Here is a 27,299-nt window from a genome sequence, read left to right on the forward strand (position 1 = left end):
ATAGAAGGGGGAGAAATGGAGGCAGTGAGAGATTTTACCTTCTTGGGCTCCATGATCAGTGCAGATGATGACAGCAGTCACGAAATTAAAAGACGCCTGCTCCTTGGGAGAAAGGCGATGGCAAACCTAGACAGCATCTTAAAAAGCAGAGACATCACCTTGCCAACAAAGGTCCGTATAGTTCAAGCTCTGGTTTTCCCAGTAGTGATGTATGGAAGTGAGAGCTGGACCATAAAGAAGGCTGATCGCCGAAGAATGGATGCTTTTGAAGAAGATTCAACCAATCCATTCTGAAGGAAATCAGCCCTGAGTGCTCATTGGAAGGGCGGATCCTGAAGCTGAGACTCCAATACTTTGGCCACCTCATGAGAAGAGAAGACTCCCTGGAAAAGACCCTGATGTTGGGAAAGATGGAGGGCGCAAGGAGAAGGGGACGACAGAGGACGAGATGGTGGGACAGTGTTCTTGAAGCTACGGACATGAGTTTGACCAAACTGCGGGAGGCAGTGGAAGACAGGAGTGCCTGGCGTGCTCTGGTCCAGGGGGTCACGAAGAGGCAGACACAACTAAGCGACTAAACAGGGAAGGGAGCACCTTTTGAGTTTATTTGTGTGAGTCTTCCAATGCTGGCTTTGACCACAACGCTTCTCCCTGTGGCCACTGCTGAGAGAATGACTTCTGGATGCGAACTGCCGATTCTCACTCTGAACCATCTTGTGCTTCGTGACTGCCCTCTGGTGGTTCAGCGTGGCAGTTCCACCACACTGCGTCCTCGAGCTTTTCTGGGAAAAATAGGGGCTGGTGGACACTGGATGGGCAGAAAGCATTTATTAGTGCGCAGTTATGTGTGCCTAGTGACCAGCCCCTGTGGGAGGGGCAGCATTGATGCTCCAGCGTGGCTTTGCTTCATCCACCGACTGGTGACGCACAGATCCTGCACATATCACAGAGAATGGCACATGGGTTGAGAGTAGGTAGCAATATTATTTTATAATTAGGGTGGTTGTTTTGGATTCTGTGCCCCACCCTTGTGTCCATTATTGTTGAAGGGTGAGCTGTAGATAGTTTTAATTAATTACTTAACAGGCACCCTTCCTCAGTCACATTGCCCTACGATCGTAAGAAGTTGCTTTATAGTGATTCCGACTGTTGGTCTGTCAAGCTAATATTGCCTACACGGACTGGCAGCTGCTGTTGCCATTTGCCTGTCTTGAAAAACCATGGAGGGAGCCCTGAAGTCAAACAGCTGGCGGATACTCCCACCTGCAATCGCTGCCCATCAGATGGGGCTCCTTCACCTGGGAAAAGCGGCCCATGTAGGAGAAGGGAAACTCTGACCCTAAACCTCTGCTGCCTTGCGATATCGATCTCTGGGAGGTTTGAGTCAATTGCAGGCTCTGTAACCTTTGCGGGGGGGGGGAGGATACTGGTCCACCCCCTTGGCCCGTGAGGCTGTTTGTTTGTTTAACGTTTTTTATTCAAAATTAAAACAAAACATATTATCCAGAAACATATCATCCTTATTCCCCCCCCCATTTTTCCACCCTCCCACACAAAATCCACCCACCCCCACCCCCCAAATTCCCTCAGTTCCGGTCTTTGATTTCTCTGAGAATGCTGTTTTCTGCATGCTACACAGTTGGTATAGAGCCTCAAACTTTTTAGCTGATTATAATCAATAGAAAAGTTTGTGAGTGTTTATTCAAAGCCAGCCAAGGAGTCCAGTTCGCTTTGTTGCATCTTCAAATACTTTGTAAAGGGTTCATCCTTAAAGTCACAGTTATCCTTATCCCGTAGCTTATGTGTCAGTTTTGCCAGTTCTGCATAGTCCGTCAATTTTTCTTGCCATGATTCTTTAGTTGGGGTTTCTTCAGTCTTCCATCCTTGTGCTATTAAAACTATCGCGACCGTTGTCGCATACATGAATATGTTTTTCAGCTTTTTTGGCATGTCTTTCCCTACAATCCCTAACAAAAATGCTTCAGGTTTTTTAACAAATGTTAAATGGAAGATTTTCTTCAATTCGTTGTATATCATTTCCCAATTTTTTTTAATTACGTTACAATCCCACCACATATGATAAAATGTTCCCTCCTTTTCCTTACACTTCCAACATATATTTGAACTAGTTTTGTACGTTTTCCCTAACTGCACTGGTGTCATGTACCATCTGTACATCATCTTCATGTAATTCTCCATCAATAGGGAACAATCTGTAAATTTTAAATCAGTTTTCCATAATTTTTCCCAATCTTCCATCATAATGTTATGACCTACATCTTGTGTGCATTTAATCATAACTGATTTTACCTCTTCATCTTTTGTCTCCCTGCTGTGAGGCTGTTTGTTCCCTGATTGTTTTTTTGCTGAGCGACTTATTCCTTTCCCCCTAAAGAAAGCTCAACATTTTAGACCTGCGCTGTAAAAAAAGGTCAGCAACTATCTTTCCTCCCCCAAAAAAGCACAACAACTTTGACCTGATCACTGCCAGTTTTTTTTCCTGTGATTGGATCACAGTCTCACGGATGTTGGACGTCCCTGCCCTACAGAAATCTGGGGTCGAGTCCCTAAGGCGGTTGGATGGTGCCTTGTACGTCTCCTTCCGGCAACTCCTGCAGCCCAGCTGGGGCCAGACATATTGCTCTGCTTTCCTTTGGAGCACATCAGCCAGGCCGAGGGAAGGGGGGTCTTGCCATCTGGGCAGCCCAGGATCTCCATGCACGCTGCCCAGGTTTGCGCCCCTGGGGAAGTCACTTTGGTGCTGCAGCTGCAGCTGCAGCAAAAACAACACAGGAGACAGCAGCTGTGAGTTAACGTTATCTGCAGCCACAGCAGGCGCTGTGATTCTCAGGCAGTTTAACTCCTGGCATCACACTCTGTTGTTTCTCGAGGCAGATGGACGGGGTATAAATAATAAAATTATTATTATTATTATTATTATTATTATTATTATTATTATTATTATTAACAAAATATCCCAGCTATGCTCTGCAACCTCTCCACTGGCCAGATTCCACTGAGAGTCTGTCTGCAGGGAATATCTTAACTTGTGTCCTTGCATTGTCCTTTCTCCCGCCCACAGAGGCAAATGCTGACCCTTTTTCTCCACTCTTTTTCTCTAAAAACGAAAAAAAAAAAATCCTTCTCTGAGCCAGAAGCATTCATGCACAAAGCAGGTTCTGAAAAGCAATTTTCAGGAAAGCAAAACAGATCAGAAAGGCAGCCCCAAACAGTTGTGGCTGTAGGTTTGGATCTATAAGACAAGAAATTGGAATTAAAGGGGCCTGTCTGGACCCCTTTAATTCCATCTGGAAGACACGGTCAGAGTTGGGAAGAGGCAAGACGTGCGGATCAATAGCAGACAAGCGAAGCAAAGGAAAAGGTAGAAGGTGTTTGTTTTTCTCTGGCTGGTGAAATGTGAGCTGATCTTAGGAAATTCGGCTTGTCTGTTTTGGTTATTGGATTGCGTTTGTATTTTGCTTCTTGTTTGGCAAACAGGAAAGAGGGAGAAATTCGGCCCAGTTCACATTTTAACGTGATCCTACCTGTTCCACGCTTTCCAAGACAAGACAAGCCCCCAAGATACAGCCATCCTTTGACATTTCCACTCTCCCAATTTTGCAGGGCAGTTCTCCATCCAATTTAATAATAATAATAATAATAATAATAATAATAATAATAATAATAATAATAATAATAATAATAATTTATTATTCATACCCCACCCATCTGGCTGGGTTTCCCCAGCCACTCTGGACGGCTTCCAACAAAACACTAAAATTCAATAACCTATTAAACATTAAAAGCTTCCCTAAACAGGGCTGCGTTCAGATGTCTTCTCAAAGTTTGGTAGTTGTTCTTCTCTTTGACATCTGGTGGGAGGCTGTTCCACAGGGAGGGCGCCACCACTGAGAAGGCCCTCTGCCAGGTTCCCTGTAACTTGGCTTCTCGCAGTGAGGGAACCGCCAGAAGGCCCTCAGTGTCTGGGCAGAACGATGGGGGTGGAGATGCTCCTTCAGGTATACTGGGCTGAGGCTGTTTAGGGCTTTAAAGGTCAGCACCAACACTTTGAATTGTGCTTGGAAACGTACTGGGAGCCAATGTAGGTCTTTCAGGACCGGTGTTATGTGGTCCCGGCAGCCACTCCCAGTCCCCAGTCTAGCTGCCGCATTCAGGATTAGTTGTAGTTTCCGGGTCACCTTCAAAGGTAGACCCATGTAGAGTGCATTGCAGTAGTCCAAGCAGGAGATAACTAGAGCAAGCACAGAAGCATATTCAGGGAACGTTCCCCCCCTCCATAAAGATGTGGCCGAAATATTGGGAAATTCTGGAACAAGATGGAGACAGATTAAAATTGCAGAGTTTTGAAAAATTGAAAAATAGAGTGAGAGATTGGCTCCATTATTATCAAATAATGGAGACATACAATTTGGCCAAAAAAGTTGGTTTCCAGGTGGAAAAATCAAAATTGGAAACAGAATTGTTAGAACCAAAAATTAAGAATTTGTCAAGAATGTATAACTTGCTGTTGAAATGGAACACTCAGGATGAAATGGTGAAATCAGCTATGATTAAATGGGCACAAGATGTTGGACACAACATAATGATGGCTGACTGGGAACAGTTATGGTCCACAGGCATGAAATTCACGGCATGTAATGCCTTAAGAGAAAATTTAATGAAAATGATTTATAGGTGGTACATGACACCAGTCAAGCTTGCAAAAATTTATCATTTGCCCGACAATAAATGTTGGAAATGTAATGAGACTGAAGGTACATTCTTTCACCTTTGGTGGACATGCCCAAGGATTAAGGCTTTCTGGGAGATGATTTATAATGAAATGAAAAAGGTATTCAAATAGACCTTTCTGAAGAAACCAGAGGCCTTTCTCCTGGGCATGGTCGGCCAATTGGTGACAAAGAAGGATAGAACTTTCTTTATGTATGCCACAACAGCAGCAAGGATACTCATCGCGAAGTATTGGAAGACACAAGATTTACCCACCCGGGAAGAATGGCAGATGAAGTTGATGGACTATATGGAATTGGCGGAAATGACTGGCAGATTCCGAGACCAGGGAGAAGAGTCGGTGGAAGAAGATTGGAAAAAGTTTAAAGACTATTTACAGAAATATTGTAAAATTAATGAGTGTTAGAAAAATGTTGGAATGAAGTTATATGGCTTTAGTAGAAATGTTATAAGGAATTAAGTATAAATAGATTAATAGAGAATTAAAGGGGAAAATAAGGTTAAAATGTGTTAAGATAATTATAGGATAGAAAACAGAGGAAGATGGAAAGGAATTGCTGAAACAACTAATAGAAGTGGAATACAAAAAGAGAGGTGTGAGGAGGTCATGGAAATAAGAGAATGAAAGATTGAAACTATTTGATGTGTTTTAAATTATTTTTGTTTTGTTTTCTCAGTTTAAATTGTTTTTGTTAGTTTAGTGCTAGGTATTGTTTTTGTATTGTATTGTGTTGTTTATTTTTTTCTATGTAAGGTCTAAATTGTTGGAAAGTAATAAATATTATTTTTTTAAAAAAAGAGAGAAACTGAAACAGAAGTTGGCAGACTTACCCATCTGCAGCTTGAGCCCATTGTGTGGTCCCCAGCCCTAGTTTTTAGTGCCCTGAAGTTTAGGGAGCTCCAACTGCGGTCTTTCTTTCTTTTTTCATTTCTTTTCTTTTTTTCAGAGCATACAAGATTTATTTCAGGTATTTACGTCCTGCTTTTCAATTTGAGAATGAGAACTTCCATGGCACGTTTTGTTTTCTCCCCATGGAAACTGTCCTTTATTAGTATTTCTTTGCATTTATACCCCCAAGGGAACTCAGGGCAGCTTTAGGCAATCCTTCCTCAATAAACCTTTTCCAAATTATGAATCGAAACACTATGAAAACGTTTGATTTCTGCAGACTCTGCTAATCTCGAGCAAAGAGGCATCCTAAACTACTACTACCATATTAAAAAGGGCATGCTGTCAATAGAAAAAATGACAAAATTCCTTCCAGTAGCACCTTAAAGACCAATTAAGTTAGTTCTTGGTATGAGCTTTCGTGTGCATGCACACTTCTTCAGATACACTGAAACAGAAGTTGCCAGATCCTTCTATATAGTGAGAAGGTGGGGAGGGGTCTTACTCAGAGGGAATTTCAGAAATAGACTGGAAAGAGAAGCTGCTGAATTGCAACTCATTACCAAACTTAAAACCATGGAGAGACCTGGTCTGAACAGAGACATTGGATTCTTATCTCATTATACACGACTAAGCCATTTCTCACCTTCTCACCCCTTGTCTTTCCCTGTAAGACCTATTGCAGTCGTTAAGAGTCGTCAACAGGCTCATCTCAGCTATCTGCCAATCTCCCATTCCCACCACCCTTCTGAGTAATACCCCTCCCCACCTTCTCACTATATAGAAGGATCTGGCAACTTCTGTTTCAGTGTATCTGAAGAAGTGTGCATGCACACGAAAGCTCATACCAAGAACTAACTTAGTTGGTCTTTAAGGTGCTACTGGAAGGAATTTTTTTATTTTGACTATGGCAGACCAACACGGCTACCTATCTGTAACTGTCAATAGAAAGGTTGATTTATTTACTTCGTTGGAAAAATCATAGTTTTCTTATGGGGATGTTGACCGTTTCCCCCGCCCCAACCCAATCGTGTGTGTGTGTGTGTGTGTGTGTGTGTGTGTGTGTGTGTGTGTTGGTCTTTCTTAACATGATTGATATAGGTATGCAAAAACAAAAAATCCAAGGCTGGAATGAATATTCCACCATAACCTCCAGGGGCACAGATGAAGTTCCTCTCTGGGATTCCCATTGTTATAAGAAAAAACTGCTCCTTTTTCCCTTATGGGGTACCCAAGAGCCCACATAGAGTCCTTTTTTAGGTCCCCTATCGGAAGGAGAAAAAAAACAGAGGGCAACCAGCAGGGGCGTCTTATCCATAGAGGCTAGTGGTGCAGGGCGCCAAGTCCTGGAGGGCACCAGGAAAGAGGCTGAGGCTGGATGCATCGCCTCCCAGCATCAGCTCACTGCCCTCGCCCACCTCCGCCATGCTGCACCAAAGCAGCGTCACACCCAGAGCCTCCGTCTACCGTTGCCAACACGGCACAAAGCGGCCAGCTGAGCCGGGAGGCGCCACGTCCAGCCTCCACCTCTTCCCCGCTGGAGGAGCCACCCTCCAGCCACTGCACGCCTCCTCCAGCCCCGCCGGCAGCACTGTCCTCCCTAAAAATAACTCTGGGAAACGGGGGGGGGGGGGGGAGGCAGAGAGAACTTTGCACCATGGTGCCGGATATGCTTAAGACGGACATGCCAACCAGAGTATATTGAGAAGCAAAGCGGCTAGTAAGCCTGATCTTTATTAAACTGTTGCAACAGGGTCCTAAAATCACCAAATGAAGGAGGAACCCAGAACAATGGTGCACAAGCCCTTATATAGACTATTGAAATTGCCCGCCCTGGAGTCCAAGACTGCCCCCAAAAACATCATACATACATCACAGAAGGAGGCGGTCTACAGCAGAAATTTGAGTGTGTTTCTTCTCTTCTGTCTGCCAGGATACCTGATATTGCCTTACAGTGGTACCTCAGGTTACATACGCTTCAGGTTACAGACTCCGCTAACCCAGAAATAGTACTTCGGGTTAAGAATTTTACCTCAGGATGAGAACAGAAATAGTGCTCCGGTGGTGTGGCGGCAGCGGGAGGCCCCATTAGCTAAAGTGGTACCTCAGGTTAAGAACCGTTTCAGGTTAAGAACGGACCTCCAGAACAAATTAAGTTCTTAACCCGAGGTACCACTGTACTTGGTTGCCTTTTCTGGGTAGCCTAGCCATTCCTTTGAGATGCTAAATACTTCCTGAATCTCTATCTGACTTTCAGAAGACATCTGAAGGCAGCCCTGTTTAGGGAAATTTTTAATGTCTGATGTTTTAATGTGTTTTTAAGAGTGGCTGGGGAAACCCAGCCAGATGGATGGGGTATTTATTATTATTAGTAGCAGTAGTAGTAGTAGTATTATATCTCTTACACATATTGATAGTGTGCTCATCTGAACAGATACTTGCCAGACTGTATTTACAGGGAGGCGTAAGCCCCTACAGTCCAAAGACAATTGGAAAGCTTTCCCCATTTCCTTCCTCCTTGCAGAGAAATATTTGAGGTCAATTTGGGAGAGTCAAAATGACTTCAGGATTGTTCTCCTGTACTGTTTCAGACATGTGGTTTATATGCTTATGTATGTGTTTGCCTTGCACATCTATGAACATTCATTTTATATACATAAGACCTTAGAATTCCTATAACAGCATCATCAGACTTGATTATTGCAACTCGCTCTACGTGGGGCTGCCCTTGAGACTGACCCAGAAACTCCAGCGGGTGCAGAATGCCGTGGCGAGACTCTTTACGGGGTCCTCGCTGCAAGATCACATTCACCCGGTGCTATACCAGCTGCACTGGCTCCCGGTGGAGTACAGGATCAGGTCTAAGGTGCTTGTTTTAACCTTTAAAGCCCTATTCGGCCTAGGACCCTCGTACCTACAGGACCGCCTCTCCTGGAATGTCCCACGGAGGACCTTACAGTCTTCAAATAAAAACATCTTGGAGGTTCCAGGCCACAGGATGGTTAGGCTGGCCTCAACCAGAGCCAGGGCTTTTTCAGCTGTGGCTCCGATCTGGTGGAACGCTCTGTCACAAGAGACTAGGGCCCTGCGGGACTTGACATCTTTCCGCAGGGCCTGCAAGATGGAGCTGTTCCACCAGGCCTTTGGCCAAGGCGCAGTCTGACCCCCTCCTTCTGCGATCCTCACAGAACTCTAGCCCAATGGTTGCCATTCATTTAATTTTGAATTGATTTTAAAATGAATTGATTTTAGAATGCTGTGTTACTTTTATTGTTGTTAGCCGCTCTGAGCCCAGCTTCGGCTGGGGAGGGTGGGATAAAAATAATTTATTATTATTATTATTATTATTATTATTATTATTATTATTATTATCCCTTCTGCATTCAACTCTCAGCCATCAGCCATGTAACCAATTTCTCCCATTGTGTGCTTGTTGTCCCCTTGACCTCCAGCCCGCCGCTGAGCGCCAAAACATTGTGGCACCTCCATCGCGTCTCTCCGGAGAACCTGCGGACATACCAGACTTTCCCCTCGGGGAAGAGGGTGACCTCGCAAGAGAGAGAAGTCCGAGACAGCTATTTCGAATACAGGGCCTGAGCAGAGACCGCCAAGTCGCCGTTGTCAGCCTTTGTCGGGACGGACGTCAGAGCCGGGCAACGGGAGATCACAAGAGCTGGGTTTTCTCTTCCAATCCTGCCATATCATGTTGCCCCAGGAATACCTGGGGAAAGTTGCATCCCATAAAAAATGAACTTCTGGGGCATAGCCCAGTGATTAAATTCCCCCACCCGCCATCCCTCAGACACACTATGCGAGCCTCAATTTTTGTATGGTCAGCTGTGTTGTTTGCATTGCACACAATCCCAGACACGGCAAATAGTTGAACGGCGGGATTGACTCACAGAAGACGCCAGACCCTCCAGATGCCCCTGTTTTCCAGGGACAGCCCTGGAATTACAGAAGCCGTCCAGGTTTCTGATTTGATCCCAGAAAGCCTCGCTTTCGCTTAAAGGTAAAGGGACCCCTGACCATTAGATCCAGTCGCGGACGACTCTGGGGTTGCGGCACTCGTCTCGCTTTCTTGGCCGAGGGAGCCAGCGTACAGCTTCCGGGTCATGTGGCCAGCAGGACTAAGCCGCTTCTGGCGAACCAGAGCAGCGCACGGTAATGCCGTTTACCTTCCCGCCGGAGTGGTACCTATTTATCTACTTGCACTTTGACGTGCTTTTGAACTGCTTGGTTGGCAGGAGCAGGGACCGAGCAACGGGAGCTCACCCCGTCACGGGGATTCGAACCGCTGACCTTCTGATCGGCAAGTCCTAGGCTCTGTGGTTTAACCCACAGCGCCACCCGCGTCGCTTTTGCTTAGGACGTCCCTATTTTCATCAGAGAAAAACGTTGGAGGGTCTGAGATGCGACCATGGACCACCGACTCAGATGCCATTAAAGGGGAATTAGACCGATTCCTGGAGGAATTGGCTGAAGGCTATCGGTGGCCTCTGGTCGCAAGGGCTAGATGAAGATCAGTTTCTGGGAAACAAAAGCGGGAGTGCGCTCCTGTGAGCATGTCTTGTTTGTGGCAACCAGACGCGTTTGCTTGGCCACCGTGGGGAAGAGCATAGTGGACCAGATGGGCCTTTGGTTTGATCCAGCTGCAGGGCTAGTCTGATCTTAGAATGGTAGAGTTGGAAGGGACCCCCAAAGGTCCTCTAGTCTGAGAGTCCCCCGGAAAAACAATCTCTCAAAGGACCTGTTGATGGCATTTTAATATTGTACTGTGGAGAGTGTATCAACTTATGGTCCGTGTGTGTGGTTTGGGAGCTGCACGGTCAGGGAAAAAACAATGCTGTCCAGGGTTGTAAAGACTGCAGAGAGAATAATTGGGTGCACTCTTCCCACCTTGGATCAAATCTATGCTTCCAGGTGCCATAAGAAAGCTGCAGAGATAGCGCAGGATAGTGCGCACCCCGGAAATGATCTCTTTCAGCTTCTGCCTTCTGGAAGAAGGTACAGGGTTATAATGACTAGGACTAGCCGCCTGAGAAACAGTTTCTATCCAAATGCGATTTTGGTTTTAAATGCAGTGCAAGATAGTCTCTATGGGAGTATATTGTATTTAATTATGGGGTATCAGAGTTTTTAGGGGGCTAACCAGGTTGGGATAGCAGGCTTGTTGGCTTTTGAATGTCTGATGTAGACTTTTTCAGTTTCGTTGTTTTGTATGGGTCAATGACAATAAAGATTACCATATCGCAGTCCAGCCCCCTGCGATGCAGCTAAAGAATCCCCAACAGATGGCCACCCGACCTCTGTTGAAAAACCTCCAATGAAGGAGTGTCCGCTCCCGAGGGTGTCTGTTCCTCTTATGCACCAATCAGCAAAGCACCACCTCATCTCCACTTTCCAGAGTGGGCACTATCCAGTCCAGACAAGTTCCTGGAGGGCAGGGACACTGGCACCCTGCACACTCTGAATCCTCGTGGAGATAATCTTGTGTGAATGGCTGAACTGCCTTCCTTCTGGGTTAATGAGATCACCAGTCGATAATAACTTAATGGTAGGCATTCCGTCTGCTGGAAAAGTTACCGTAAGAGAGGACTCATCCACACTTCCTTTTTGCCTCGCACTTTGAGTGCGATTCGGCGGGAAAGTCCTGGGGCCAGGGCCAAAAAAAATTAAGTGTTTGGACACGATGCTTTAAAGCACAGACCTATGGCGAGAATCGTTGCACAAAAGGAAGTCTGGATGAGGCCTTTCCTGGATATTGCAGCAAACATGATTCTGTGCAGCCCAAAGAACCAAGATGGCGGAGGACTGAGATGGGGCCAATCTTACTATAGGGTTAGGGTTACTATAGGGTTAGGGTTCCAGTCCCTTGCTGGAAAAACCAGCTAATAAGCTGAGAGTCTTTGGGAGCTAAAGGAAAAAAGGATTCTTTCATACTTGTTCGGCCTGACTTTATTTCTTTTGTAAGTAAAGAAGAACAAGGACTTCGCTCAGCCCATAAACAAATATGGCTGATATAGCGAATCAGGGCACTGGAATATGTTAATTCCTTTCCCTTGGTATAATAGGGTCCATGTTTTGTCACCTTGTCTTGTTTAACCATTACGTCTATGCAAAAATAGCTCCTGTTGCTACCTTCCTCGCATTCACATGCCTGCGGTTTATTTATTTGGGTTTCGTTATATGTCTGCGTTTCTTCGACAGTGATCTGTAATTGTACATGTATATTGCCATCAGATCCCTTTTGGGAACACTGTATTTTACAGAATTTTGTATCTTTTTTGGGGGAAAAGTAATAAAAATCATTTAAAAGGGAAACAGAACGCTTGATCTGCAAAACAGATTTTGCTGTGCAGAGAATTAAGGGTGCAAATGGGTCTGGAGGAATTCCCACCCTCTGGGATTTCACAACAAAAATCACCGCCCTGCCCAGCCTTGAATTTTGCCAGAACTAAGGCGGCAACCCTACTATTCCCCCCTCCCTTTTGTAAGCAGGAGCCAGTGTATTTGGCACCCCCTTCCCCAGTGGCCCACTCTGAACTGAAAACGCAACCGCTTTCCAAGACTGCCATGGGGAAGAAAAGGTGGAGATATGAGAAACTCTGGGATGTGAAACACACAAGCAGTCAAGTACAACATTCCTAGAGTGATCATGTTTACACATGGGGAGGAATGTTTGTCCAGCCAGCAGGTAAACTTCCTGTTTCCTTCTGGGCTGGGACAGACTTCCTCTGCATGTGACTAGAGGTGGGTGTGGCCTCACCTGTGCAGGTAACCACAAAAGCACAGGGCAGGGCAGCCATCTCTCTCTCTTTGACTGCATGCATCGAAGAAGCAACATCTGCTTAGCCAAAGATGCTTCCAGTCAAGAGAAGACAAAGGGACTGTCTCCTTATGAGATAGTTTCCAAATGTATGTTACTTTTCTAAGCTAAGTCTGCCTTCTGGGATCCAATTGTGAACAGAATGCGAATAAACTCTTTTTATACTTTTTATAGAAGACTGTGTCGTGTCTTATCTTTTATGAGGGAATAAGGGAAAAATACCAAAACAGTTATTATAGAGGCTTTAGCGAGCCTGAGCAAACACATCCGCTGCGAGTTTTAAAAGGGGAATGTTACTCTGCTAAATTGTGAACTTGTTAACACAAGTTGGAAAGGCTATAATCAGACAATATATGCTCTTCTGCATCCCTGAACATTCCCACAGAAACTCCATGCTCTTTGCCATTCCTCAACAGTCAAATTTTATTCTCCTGCAAAATATACAGACAGGTCTGCTGCCTGGGTTCCTTCCCTACAAAAATATCTGTGATGGAAGCGTCCCTCTGGAAGAGTTGCTTTTATGCGTCTTGGCTTGTGTGACGTCTGGATATCATGTGCCGCCCCTTCCTTAGAAGTAGAGCCTAAAAGAGCTGTAGGCGAAGGGTGTGCAATAAATCTATTATATCCTTATAACAGGCAAGGAATAGTGGGGATGAGCGTAATAGCTCTGTCCCCTGGCAATTGTCACCGCCATCCTCAAGTTGGAGGGCAACTGTCATGGAAAGCTTGCCCTACTCAGTTTTTAAAAGTTTGGGGTGGGAACTAAGGTACGGGAGGGGAATTTTGGAGCTGGGCCCGTGGCGATGAGGGTTGGGTGGCTCAAGTGAGTTTTTGACAGGGCTCTTACTGTAGGAAGTCTGGAGACTTGGTCATGGCGTGTTCGAACTCCACCAGGGACAGCATCTTGTCATTATCCAAGTCAGCTTCCTCCAGGACCTGCTTGGAATGGAAATGTCTGCCTTGAAGACCACTCACCCCTTCCTGACACAGGTGTCCCGACCAATGGAAATGCCCTGTGTGAGAGACCTACACCCCAAACCATCTGGCTCTGAACATGAGATCAGTGTCTCCTGTTTGCTAGCCAAAGGGTGGAGTAAGCCAGCTGTCCCCAACCTGGTGCCCTCCAGTTTTTTTAAAAGATCTCAGAGTAAGATCTCATAGCCTGGATGAGTTCATATATAGCCTCACGGTCTTGAGATTGGAACATCCCTCCCAACACTGCCCTCAAAGCACATGGAAATCATGTGCCGAGGACCACGCCTAAAGTTCTCCCAGTTGGCCTCCATCTTGTTCTGCACCTCCATCTTCTTAATCAGCAACTCAAGGACCACCTGCATCTTCTTGGTCCGAAATGGACTACAACTCCCAACAGCCCCTGGGGCCATGGGGTTGGTGCAATGGTGGCTGGTGCCGGTGGGGGAGAAGACAGGGAGCCCAGCTGACTCAGGCTGATGGGAGTTGTGGTGCCAAACATCTGGAGGGTACCAGGTTGAGGAAGGTTGAAACAAGCTTGCTCTGCTCTAGTACTGCGCTAGGGATTGGTGTCCTCCACCACCCCTTGGCCTGCTTTGGCCATAGCGGGACATCCCACCATGGCCAACGTCTTGTCCCGAGGTCTCTGGAGATCTCATAAAAGGAAGGGCATGCTGGGAAGTGGGGCGAGACGCACGTGGTTGGCCAGAGAGGCAATCTCTTCCTCGCTGAGGTTGTTCCTGTTGATCGATCTGCGGATGACGTTCTGGAGGTCTTCCTTGTCAACAAAGCCATCGTCATTGAAATCTGGTCAAGGGAAGCATTGCAAAATGTACAGGTGGAATGGGTCACAACGTAGGAACATCAGAAGAGGCTGCTGGATCAGGCCAGGGGCCCCTGTTCTTGTCCAGCATCCTGTTCTCACAGTGGCCGACCAGATGCCCGTTATGGGAAACCCACAAGCAGGATTTGCACCCAAAGCCAACCATCTCCCCTCCTGTGGTTTCCAGCAACTGGGATTCAGAAGCATGGCTTCCTCTGGCTGTGTGGGCAAAACAGGTGACCATTAGGGCTGGGCGATACCTGGTTTTCAACATTGTGATGTATCACCTGTAGGAATAATGGAGACGACGGGAGGTTGGATGCAGGTGAGCTGTGCAGAAGCACACTAGCAAGCATGCTCCAAGCAAGCTGCCGACTAGCTCTGCCGAGGCTCCTTTTATTAGCAGAAGTCAACAATTGGAAACAGTAGTGAAACCACCCTGAACTTAACATATTTCCATCTTTAGCACATTTCCAGCATTAGCAAATACACATGTCAGCAGGTGTTTCCCTCAGATGTTCCCCCAAGCATTATGTCTAACAAACAAATTGTTTTCTAGCCAAGAAGGTCAGGAAAAGCAGGCGTAACGCTCCTTGACATACTATTGCATGTCTGGTGCGAGGTTTGCCTTCGCAAAGCGGAGCGTTACCTCCACAATCACCAGCTAAACATTGTGTCATGGAACTGACATCGGAGACCAGCAAAGAGAGAAGTCGCCCCGATAGTGCAGGAGAGGGAACCAGCAAGGAGAGAGAGAGGGTTTCCGAGGGGGAAGCGAATCAAATGTGACACCAAGAAGGAAGGAGGGAATGAGAGCACTTTGGAGGGAAGGCTCAGGGACTCTTCCAGTGAGATCAGCGGGGAGAGTGCCGGACCACCACTGGGCACGCCTATTCTGCGCAGAAGGCTTCCACGCAGAGAGGCTAGGCGGAGACTGGCTGTCAAGGAATTCTTATGTTGGAAAAAGTTTAGGAAACACCCACTAACGGATTCTGCCAGCGACTGAAGCAGACGCACAGGAGTGCGCTTCAGTTAGGGAAAGGTTTAAACAAACAAGCAGTTTAGGGAAGTCGGTGACTTACACACAAGCAACTACAATTCCCATTACACATTGCAATGTACTGATACATCGCGATGTCTGACATAAGGATGGAGGCAGGTACAGGGATGGGCTGGCTTCACAGTTTTCCCCGCATTGTAATTTTTGCACATACACAAATCTTGATTCTCCAGGTCGACAATTATGAAACCAATATCACAATATGGACTTCAACCCAGCTTGGGACAACAGATCGCCCAGCCCTAACATACACCATGATTTTTGATATATTGCCGATTCAAAGATCATGAAACTGATTGCACGACATGGACTTCAGTTTTGGACAACCTATCGATATTTCACCCATCCCTAATAGCTATCCTGGCTAGTAGCCACCCTCCTCCATGGAGAAGACCTATAGAGTGATGGCCACCAAGGACAGCTGGGCATATAAAAGGCCCCATTGCCTTCAGTAGCTTAGGGCCTCATCAAATCCTAAATCCGGCCCTGACCCCACCCACAAGGCGATGACCACATTCCTCGGACCCTGGTTGCCACAAGGAGAATTCGGAGGGAAACACCCTACCGTATATCAGAAAAGCATACTCCATCTTAATGCTCTGGCACGCTCGGTCGCTGAAGACGGACGCCATCCCAAGGATGTCCTCAAAGGTGAAGTAGCCGTCGGTGGAGAAGACCTTGCAGATCCGGTCCCGGAAGGGATTCACCTGTGTGGACGGATGAAGAGGGATTGATACCTGAAGAGAAACCCACATCCCAGGGGCAAGGGAGCAGCTGGTGAAGGAGGCAGTGGTCCTTCTCGAGACGTTCAGACCTCGACTATGCAGAAAAGGCAAAACTGACTGTCAAATGAAGAAGGTATTGTGATGAATTGTTTAAGGAAGAATGGTGACCGTTGATGGACTAGGTAAAAGGTTAAGGACCCCTGGACGGTTAAGTCCAGTCAAAGGTGACTATGGGGTTGCGACGCTCATCTCGCTTTCAGGCTGAGAGAGCCGGCGTTTGTCCACAGACAGCTTTCAGGGTTGTGTGGCCAGCATGACTAAACTGCTTCTGGCGCAATGGGACACCGTGACGGAAACCAGAGCGCAAGGAGATGGCGTTTACCTTCCCACCACAGCAGTACCTATTTATCTACTTGCACTGGTGTGCTTTCGAACTGCTAGGTCAGCAGGAGCTGGGACAGAGCAATGGGAGCTCACCCCGTCGCGGGGATTCGAACCGCCGACCTTCTGATCGGCAAGCCCAAGAGGCTCAGTGGTTTAGACCACAAAATTAAAAGGTAAAGGTAAAGGACCCCTGGACGGTTAAGTCTAGTCGCGGTTGACTCTGGGGTTGCAGTGTTCATCTCGCTTTCAGGCCGAGGGAGCCGGCGTTTGTCAAGACAGCTTTTCTGGGTCATGTGGCCAGCAGGACTAAACCGCTTCTGGCGCAACGGGACACCGTGACGGAAACCAGAGTGCAAAGAAATCCTGTTTACCTTCCCGCCACAGCGGTACCAATTTATCTACTTGCACTGGCATGCTTTTGAACTGCTAGGTTGGCAGGAGCTGGGACAGGGCAACGGGAGCTCACCACCATCACAGGGATTCGAACCCCCGACCTTCAGATCAATGAGCCCAAGAGGCTCAGTGGTTTAGACCACAGCACCACAAACATCCCACTACCTGTCAAACTATTATTTATACATGAAGTCACAGGCAGGATTTGAAATATAAGCAACGGGTTATTGAAAGAATTGACGATATCGGGGCTTAGATAATAAATACATATGTGTTCTAAAAGTGAGTCTCATGCTCTATCAAGTGGGCTAAAGCAAGCGGATTATCAATCAAAGATTGTTCTTTTTTTATTTTGAATGTGGAACTTGATTTTCTCATGTGGGGTTTCGTTTTGTTGGGATTTGCAAGCTGCTAGCAGATCCCTGATGAAATCTGAAGCAGCGTCTTTATTAATTAGTTAATTGATTAACTGAACGGAGACCTCTGACTTCCCCTCTCCCATTCCAAGCAGTACCCCTCTTCTACCACCGGGAGGCAGTAGGGAGCTTCTTCTCCCTGCCTCCCTTTTGTCCAAAGGAGATTAAATTTCCACTCTGGGTAATATGATAATCTCCAAATGCAGACTTATCGCTCGCAGTCTATGAAATGCCCTTTTGAAACCAGCACTCGATTGATGCATTTAAGACCGGAAAGGCGAATAAATGGCTCTTGGATAATTCCTTGAAGCCGCAGAAGAGTCCGACGATAACCCTTGCCTAGTGCTGGGAGCAGAGTGCAACCCACCACAGCCCCACCAACTTCCACCACTGCTGCCCCCTCCTTCGGCTGCCCCAGATGCTTGCTATAGGGCAAGAGCATGTCTGTGGGTGCTCCCCCCAGCTCCCAGAGGTGTGTCCTTTCACACTGATGTTTGGGACTGAAACTCCCAGAGTTCATAATGGAACCTGTGGAACTCAGACCCTGTTGACGGAGAAATCTGAGGGCTCCCTTGGACAAAAAAGCAAGGACACCAGCCAGGAAAATTGGAGCAAAACAGCAGCCAGTAGTCTTTATTGAAACTGTCATGACAGGACTCCAACTCACTGCAAGACGAAGCAAGATGGAAGCCCCGAACAAGAGAGCCCCCAAACTTTTATTAGCTGCTAATTCCCATGTTACAACCCCCCAAACTACATCACTAATACATCACGGTTACATCATGAAAGGGGAGGTCTGGTGGCAGGAATCTGAGCATCCTGGACCCTGCCCCATGGTTCCCCTTGCCCTCCACCAAACACCCTTCAAGTGGAACAACAGAGATATTTACATTTCCCTGTTTCCCAGCCAAGTTCATCACACCCTTTTGTCTTCACCCCCCCCCCAACCTATACATAAATTCCTGCAACAACCCCAATATCCTTTTCACATGTATCTGGCTTGACAGCAGCACATGTGAACAGGATCCAGGGGTCTTAGCCAGAGGCGTAGCAAAGTCAGGTGGTACCCGGTGCAAAAAACTTTTGTCACACACACACACACACGGCCAAATTTTGAGCTGCGCCACACCAATCCGCCTGGGGGGGATTTTGTCACACACCCCCAGGCATGACACCCGGGGCAGACCACACCCTCTTGAGATGCCCCTGGTCTTAGCAGACCACAACCTTAACATTAGCAAAAGAAGAAGAAGCAAATGCTATTCTAGGCTGCAGCAACAGAAGTCTAGGGTCCAGATTAAAGGAAGTCATAAAGGTAAAGTTAAAGGGACCCCTGACCATTAGGTCCAGTCATGGCCAACTCTGGGGTTGCGGCGCTCATCTCGCTTTATTGGCCGAGGGAGCCGGCATTTGTCTGCAGACAGTTTTTCCGGGTCATGTGGGCAGCATGACTAAGCCGCTTCTGGCGAACCATAGCAGCACACGGAAATGCCATTTACCTTCCCGCTGGAGCGGGACCTATTTATCTACTTGCACTTTGACGTGCTTTCAAACTGCTAGGTGGGCAGGAGCAGGGACCGAGCAACGGGAGCTCACCCCGTCACAGGGATTCGAACCGCCGTCCTTATGATCGGCAAGCCCTAGGTTCTGTGGTTTAACCCACAGCGCCACCCGCGTCCCAAAGGAAGTCATAGTCCTGCTCTGTTCTGCCTTGGTGAATCTACATCTGAAATACTGTGTTCAGTTCTGGGCACCACAATTTAGGAAGGATTTTGGCAAGCTGGAAGGTGTGCAGAGAAGGGCGACCGAGAGGATCAAGGGTCTGAAAATCAAGCCTTTTTAAAATAGATCCCATCTCATAGCCCAGAACAGTCAGGAGCAGCAAAAGAGAGAGAGGAAGAGAGAGAGAGAGAGAAAATATCTCCATTGTTCCTCCTGAAAGGAAAATAAGTGCTTTCAAAAGAGTCATGGACAGTGTGTTGTGCGTGCATTACTTTCGCTGGAAGGGATGGCTGTGCCCTAAAAAAAAAGAGAGGCATTTATTTTTGGGAGAAAGCAAAGCGTCAGAGGCTCGGAAGAGAATGGAAAGCCACTCAGCCCAACCCACCAATTTAGCCAAGGTGCTGAGCATAAGCGCAGAAGACGAGGCTGCGGGATGAAGCCAGCATCCTGCTCTCACAGGTGACAGCTGTCTTCCTGTGGGGAAACTGAGAAGCAGGATTTGAGCACCGGAGCAACTTTCTCCTCCTGTGGTTTGCACAACTGGGATTCACACGCACTGCTGCCTCTTGACCGCAGAGGCAGAACAGAGACCTCCCGGCTAGGAGCCATCGAGAGCCCTATCGCCCTCCTCCAAGAATTCATCTTTTCTTTTCTTTTTTGCCTTTGTTGCTTCTTCTTTTTTTAAAAAATAAATTATTAGGAATTTCAGCATAACAATTTATCAAAAATACACCATCCTGATTTCCCCCCCATTTCCCCCCTCCCCCCTAAAAAAGAAAAAAAGGAAAACCCACCCTCCCACCCCCAGACTTCCCTCAGCTCCTTTCTCTGATTTCTCAGCACATGTTATTTTCTGCATGTTTAAAATTGTAATGATCCTCAGTTTTTCTTTCTATATGCAGTGGTACCTCTGGTTACATACGCTTCAGGTTACAGCCTCCGCTAACCCAGAAATAGTGCTTCAGGTTAAGAACTTTGCTTCAGGATGAGAACAGAAATCGTGCTCCGGCAGCGCGGCGGCAGCAGGAGGCCCCATTAGCTAAAGTGGTGCTTCAGGTTAAGAACAGTTTCAGGTTAAGTACGGACCTCTGGAACGAATTAAGTACTTATCCCAAGGTACCACTGTATTACCAATAAAAAGTTTGTGAATGCTTATTCAAAACCTGCCAAGGAGTCCAGTTCGTTTTGTTGTTTCTTTATGTACTTCGTAACAGGTTCCCATTCTTCTTTAAAGTCACAGTTGTCCCTGTCTCCTAGTTTATGTGTCAATTTCGCCAGTTCCACATAATCCATCAGTTTCTCTTGCCGCAGTTCTTTAGTCGGGATTTCCTCATTCTTCCATCCTTGTGCTAGTAAGACACTTGCCCCCATTGTCGCATACATGAAAATGTTTTTCAATTTGCTTGGCAGGTCTTTTCCTACAATCCCTAACAGAAAAGCTTCAGGCTTTTTTACAAATGTTAATTGGGACCTCCAAGAATTCATCTCATCCTCTTTTAAAACCATCCAAGTCGGCGGCCATCCTTGCCTCCTGTAGCAGTGAGTTCCATAGTTAATGATGCAATTAATTTCAATAGCAGGGGAATGTCCCAAACTCTGCAGGAAATAACATGGTTTCTGCTATTTACCCCTTATATGTCCACCTGATCATTTCAGTCTGCGGAACGGGCACTGTTACAGGTGCCACATAATATCGGGTTCGCATTTGTAAGAAATTGATCTTTTGATGTGGCGGATCCTGCCCTTTGGAACTCCCTGCCTCTTGACACCAGACAGGCACCTTCACTCTGCTCTTGTTGGTCTCTGCTGAAAACATTTTTGTTCCTACCCAGGTATCCGGAATACTGCTTTGTGTTTTTATTTTTTACAGTACTATACAATACGATAATCTTTATTGTCATTGTCCCATACAGAACAACGAAACTGAAAAAATCTACACCAGACATTCAAAACCAACAAGCCTGCTATCCCAGCTATCCCAGCCTAGTTAACCCCCTAAAAACTCTGATACCCCATAATTAAATACAACATACTCCCATAGAGACTACCTTAAAGGTAAAGGGACCCCTGACCATTAGGTCCAGTTGAGGATGACTCGGGGGTTGTGGCGCTCATCTCGCTCTATTGGTCGAGGGAGCCGGTGTACAGCTTCCGGGTCATGTGGCCAGCATGACTGAGCTGCTTCTGGCAAACCAGAGCAGCGCACGGAAACGCCGTTGACCTTCCCGCCGGAGTGGTACCTATTTATCTACTTGCACTTTGACGTGCTTTTGAACTGCTAGGTTGGCAGGAGCAGCGACCGAGCAACGGGAGCTCACTCCGTCGCGGGGATTCGAACCGCCGACCTTCTGATCGGCAAGCCCTAGGCTCTGTGGTTTAACCCACAGCGCCACCTGTGTCCCTTAGAGACTACCTCACACTGCGTTTAAAACCAGAATCGCATTTGGATAGAAACTGTTTCTCAGGCGGCTAGTCCTAGTCTTTATAACCCTGGACCTTCTTCCAGAAGGCAGAAGCTGAAAGAGATCGTTTCCGGGGTGCGCACTATCCTGCGCTATCTCTGCAGCTTTATTATGGCACCTGGAAGCGTAGATTTGATCCAAGGTGGGAAGAGTGCACCCAATTATTCACAGTTTCTAGTTTAGCAGTGATTTTCACTGTTTTGTCTAATCCTGTTTTAAAGCCTTTGCTGCCATCTCTGCTTCGTGAGGGAGCAAGTTCCACCATTTAACTCTTCGCTGGGGAAAAAGGACTTCCTTCCTTCTGCCCTAAATCATTCCAACAGTTCCAGTGCTGTGAGAGAGGGAGGAAAAGCCCTTCTCTATCCAGTTTCTCCAAGCCACAGAGAGTTTTGCAAACTTCTGTCATCTCGCTTCTTTGAAATGCCTCTTTCTCTCAAGCGCACCACAAGAACTGGCATGGCTCCCACCCAGCCTTTGCCAGTCTGGGCACCGTCCAGATATTTGAGGCGACTCTGTATTGCTTGGGGCGGGAGGGAGTTGTGGTCCCAAGATTCTGGTCGAAGCCCCTGGAAGCCAACTGAGATGGCACCATGTTTCCTGAAGATGGCAGCCCTCCATCAGCAAAGAGGTTTCCTCCAGCCCTTCTCACATTGCCCATAGAAAACCAACTCCAAGACAGTGGTCCCTTGGTTCTCAAATTGCACTTTGATGTGCTTTTGAGCTGCTAGGTTGGCAGGAGCAGGGATTGAGCAACGGGAGCTCACCCCATCACGGGGGTTCGAACCGCTGACCTTCTGATTGGCAAGCCCTAGGCTCTGTAGTTTAACCCACAGTGCCACCCGTGTCCTTTAACATCAAAGTATATAATACATTAAAACATAAAATCAAACAATCAAATGAAATACAGCTTAAAATCAAATTAAAATCGGAATAAAATCAGATGGTAACCCACAAATTATAACTATAGGGCTTGGGGTTTGGGTTGGAAGTAAGTGTTCTGGTTTGCAAACCTTTTTCAGGAGCCAAACATGCTCTGTTTTGAGTGTTACGCTGAGGTCTGTCTGTTTTTGCTATTTATTTTGCATTCGTGTTTTTGCGGCTCTTTTTGTTTTGTTTTTGTGACTGTGTGGAACCCAGTTCAGCTACTGATTGATTGATTGATTGATTGATTGTGTGACTGCAGTACATGGTTTATTGCTTTCATTCTATGGCTCAATGGTCTCGTCAGATAGTAAAATTCATGTTAAATCGTTGTTTTAGGGATTGCTTTTAAAAGTCTGGAACGGATTTCTATGGGAAAGCGCGCCTTGGTTTTGGAATGCTTTGGTTTTGGAACGGACTAAGTTTGAGAACCAAGGGACCACTGTGCATCCGAAAAAGAAAACTCCTTTATGCCCCAAGATCAGTCCTCAATGTTGTTATGACAATTTTCTGCTTGCTGAGGGCATTTTCACCCCTCCCACCAGCAATTTGTTATTTTGAAAAGAGTACAGAAAGCAAACATCAGGAGGACATTTTCTCTCCGTTGCTGTAAATGGAAATAGTTTTGTCTCTGGAGCCAAGACTGGACATTGGCCCTCTGGGCAGAGAGAAGCAAAAGTTACATCCGAGGTCACCAACGAGCCGTCCTTGATTTGAGATCCTGGGTTCAGCCTCTGACAGCATCTCTGGGTTGGGCATGGAGACATTCCCTGCTTGAAATCCTGATGTGCTACTGCCAGTCAGTGTAGACAAAACTAAACTGAATGTAATGGTGATCTGACTCAGTACAGTCATACCTCTTGTTACGTTCGGTTCAGGTTATGTCTTTTCAGGTTGCGTCCCATGGCGACCCGGAAGTACCGGAAAGGGTTACTTCCGGGTTCCGCCGCTTGTGCATGCGCAGATGCGCAAAATGACATCATGCACATGCGCAGAAGCAGCAAATCACAACCCGTGCATGCGCAGATGCGCCACAGCGGGTTGAGCTCTTTTCATGTTGCGAATGGGGCTCCGGAATGGATCCCGTTCGCAACCAGAGGTACCACTGTACAAGGATGGAAAGTTGGGTTAAAACAGACATCATCATCATCATCATCTATTTATTTATACCCCGCCCATCTGGCTGGGTTTTCCCAGTCACACTGGATGGCTTCCAACATAATTTTTAAAATACAATAAAACATCAGACATTAAAAATTTCCCTAAACAGGGCTCACTTCAGATGTCTTCTAAAAGTCAGATAGTTGCTTATTTCCTTGACATCTGGTGGGAGGGTGTTCCACAGGGCAGGCACCACCACCGAGAAGGCCTGGTTCCCTGAAACCTCGCTTCTCACAGTGAGGGAACTGCCAGAAGGCACTCGGAGCTGGACCCTGGCTTCCAGCGTGGAGATGCTCCTTCAGGTATACTGGGCCAAGGCCATTTAGGGCTTTAAAGGTCAGCACCAAAACTTTGAATTGTGCCCAGAAACATACTGGGAGCCAATGTAGGTCTTTCAGGACCAGTGTTATGTGGTCTCCCAGTCACCAGTCTTGCTGCCGCATTCTGGATTAGTTGTAGTTTCCAGGTCACCTTCAAAGGTAGCCCCACATAGAGCTCATTGCAAGTGAGAGATAACCAGAGCATGCACCACTCTGGTGAGACAGTCCGCGGGCAGGTAGGGTCTCATCCTGCATACCAGATGCAGCTGGTAGACAGCTGCCCTGGACACAGAATTGACCTGTGCCTCCATGGACAGCTGTGAGTCCAAAACGACAGGAGGAAAACGACATTCAAATTTCTGTTTTAGACCGCCTTTTCTGTGATGTAGGTATGATGTATCTGGGGGTGGTCTTGATCTACAGGGTGGCAATTTCAAAAGTCTATATAAGGGCGAGGACCCTGTTGCAACAGATCAATAAAGATCAGGCTTACTAGCTGCTTTGCTTCTCAATATTCTCTGGTTGCCCACTGTTATTTTCTCCTACCAATAGGGAACCTACGTGAGGACTCTATATGGGCTCTTGGATACCCCATAAGGGAAAAGGGCAGATTTTGTTTATAACACTGGTTTCCCATAATGAGCATCTGGTTTGGCCACAGCGAGAACAGGCTCTGGAGAAGATGGACCCTTGAACCCATTCCTATAGTCTCCTTCTTTCGTTCTTCTCTTTAGAGGAAAAAACCCCTTCTCTCTTTTGGTACAGGTTTCCCGCTCCAGCCCCCCAGCACTAAGAAAAACAGGAGAGTATTATTATTATTATTATTATTATTATTATTATTATTATGCCTGTTACACGCGAGACCACAGAGCCCCGTCCTTTTAAAGGCTAGTTTAGACAACTCTGGGGAGGGAGGGAATTTTCTCCCCGTTGGGCAGAAAAGAGGAGTATCTCACTTCATAGCTCATACATTTCCCCACCTCAGCAGGAAATCAAGCAAAATGGGAAGAAGTTCAAAGCAAAATAACCTTTACGATTTATTTTTTTAAGTGGCTCAACCCCAAAATGCTGAAAAATAGCCTCATGCAGTTCTCTCAAAAGCACATTCCCCCCCCCCACCCAGGGGAGTAACGGGATGTTCCCTGACAGCTTAAATAGAAGAAGCTCCTGGAAGAGACACCAGGGATCATATACATTGTTAATTTTGTGGGTTGGTTGGGAGGGGGGTCAGTCTGGATGATGCCCTGAGATCCCTTCCAGTTCTGTGAGTCTTGCAACCAGGAAGGGTCAGAACCTAAGAGAGGAGGCTGCTGAACTGGTCAGGCGAATTTCTTCGCAAGACAGTGACCTTAATGTTAAGTTGTGGGTGAACATATCAGACGACACAGCAATTCTGCAAACAGCTCTTGTTTATTCACAGGTCAGAACAGAACTGAACTGAAGGGTTCAGCCAGCCTGCTTATATAGAGGTTCACTACAACGTAACTGTAACAACTTTCTGTAACTATCCAATCACTGAACGTCACTTTCGACCCCTTATTTGCATATGTGGACCTGAACTATCTACAGTATCCCCCTGCTGGCCCAGGGTGAGAACTTCAGTACATAACACTTAGCTGGCCACTCAAATGTCCTCCTCAGCATCCCAAAAGGAAGGAACCAAGTTGCAAGAGCTACAACTAAAGGATGGGGTCCTTCCTCCAGGTCAGACATAGGCAAAGCCAGCCCTCCAGATGTTTTGGGACTACAGCTCCCATGATCCCTAGCTAGCAGGACCAGTGGTCAGGGGTGATGGGAATTGTAATTACTTCCGGGTTTCGCCGCTCACACATGCGCAGAAGCGCAAAATGACGTCATGCGCAGAAGCGGCAAATTGCAACGAATTGCATTCTTTTCATGTTGCAAATGAGCCTCCCGAACGGATCCCGTTCGCAACCAGAGGTACCACTGTACTGGTTTGTGTTCTCATCTGTTTTTAGTTTATCAGTGATTTTAACTGTTTTTGAACATTTTAAATGTTTTTAAAATTGCTTCCCCTTCCTTTCTTCCCCTTCTTTTTTTGGGAAACTGCTTTAAGGTTTTGTTTTGTCTTTACCATGAAGCAGAGTTTTACAATCAAGATAGTGTGGCCTAGTGGCTAGTGTCAGACTAGGACCCGGGACAGACCCGGGTCCCCGTTCCCACAGCCCTGAAGACCTTGACCCAGTCCCTGCCTCTTATTCCAACCTACCTCACAGGGCTGTTGTGGAATTTAAACAAGGTGGGGATAACTTATGCATGCCAACTTGTACTGTGTTGGAAGCCGCCCAGAGTGGCTGGGGTATAAATAATGACATTATTATTATTATTATGAACAAGCAGGTGGGATGTAAAGTCAGCAAATGGAAATTCCGACGAAAGAAGAATGGCAGATAAAATTAATGGACTATGCAGAATTGGATAAAATGACAGGAAGGATTCAAAACCTGCGGGACCAGAGATTTACAGAAGATTGGAAGAAGTATGTGAACTATCTGAAGAGCAATTGTAATCAACAAATTACGCTGGTAGGACTACAAGAGGTTTTGTAAGGAGAAATATACGAAACGTTATAATGCAGACAAAGAATAGAGATACTAGTTATGAGATTTAAATGTAATAGGGAAAGTAAGAAATGTATACTAAGAGATTAGATTGGAAAAATTTTCAGACAGGATTGATGGAAGTCACAAAAAAATGTATCAGATGTAAAAGTATGTTTAATTACTGTTGAAAATGATACGCTAAAAATTAATAAAAATTTATATTAGAAAAAGTAAATGCAGCAAATGAATAAATAACATGTTACAGAAAAAATAAATAACTTGCCTAACTTTTGCGCACTTAAAGAATTATAGTGATGCTTTCATTTGGTTGCCTGATATCCATTTCTGCCCTCTAACAAACATGAGAAACCTGGGCATTTCCACAACCGTTTTGCTTTTTCTAACAGATCTCTGCAACATCCCAAACCCGGAGTCTGTAAGGAGCTTTTTTTAAAAGAGAAGAAAAAGAAGAAGAAAACCCGGCTGACTTTCAACAGTTTTTAAATCTCCAGCCCAGTGTTGCTAAGTGACTTGCAATTGAGGTGGAAATCCTCGCCCTACTAGAGAGCCTAGCGATGGCACAGGTGCAACTCCTGATGAGAAAAAGAGAAGAAGCTATCTGCCAGAGCACGGGCTGCATCCCAAAAAGCTGTCACAGAAGCCCATTTGATCAATGCAAAGTTCTGCATTTGGCATTCCGAGGAAATGGCTTTTTGCCTGCGGGGGAAATTCTTCATATAAGTACAGAGGCAGGGAGGTGGGCTGGAATGGCTACAGAAGGGACCTTGAAATAGGGAGAGTTTGTGATTTTCAGTCCTGCGGGGTGGGGATGAGGGGACAGACAAGAGGGGCTCTCCAGGGAGCTGCTGAATAAAATAATTCAGAGGTGAGGAATGGCCTGTTCCT

The 27,299-nt window shown here is 46.4% G+C and overlaps 2 protein-coding genes across 2 annotated transcripts in view; one reads left to right on the forward strand and one right to left on the reverse strand.

Annotated features, from left to right (window-relative positions):
- Positions 1-9,444, forward strand: part of CIMIP2C (ciliary microtubule inner protein 2C) — a 30,390-nt gene extending 20,946 nt beyond the window's left edge. The window contains exon 4 of the mRNA XM_081188854.1: positions 9,094-9,444. Within this exon, the coding sequence (XP_081044980.1) occupies positions 9,094-9,238 (145 nt within the window). The 3' untranslated portion in view covers positions 9,239-9,444. The remainder of the gene's footprint in view (positions 1-9,093) is intronic.
- A 3,424-nt stretch (positions 9,445-12,868) lies between these two features.
- CIB4 (calcium and integrin binding family member 4) overlaps positions 12,869-27,299 on the reverse strand; it is a 38,285-nt gene continuing 23,854 nt past the window's right edge. The window contains exons 4-7 of the mRNA XM_081188866.1: positions 15,891-16,032; positions 14,140-14,249; positions 13,318-13,406; positions 12,869-13,060 (exon numbers count right to left, since the gene is read on the reverse strand). Of these exons, the coding sequence (XP_081044992.1) occupies positions 13,039-13,060; positions 13,318-13,406; positions 14,140-14,249; positions 15,891-16,032 (363 nt within the window). The 3' untranslated portion in view covers positions 12,869-13,038. The remainder of the gene's footprint in view (positions 13,061-13,317; positions 13,407-14,139; positions 14,250-15,890; positions 16,033-27,299) is intronic.

The sequence above is a fragment of the Podarcis bocagei genome (assembly GCF_964188305.1).
Source record: "Podarcis bocagei genome assembly, chromosome: 3".
NCBI lineage: Eukaryota > Metazoa > Chordata > Lepidosauria > Squamata > Lacertidae > Podarcis > Podarcis bocagei.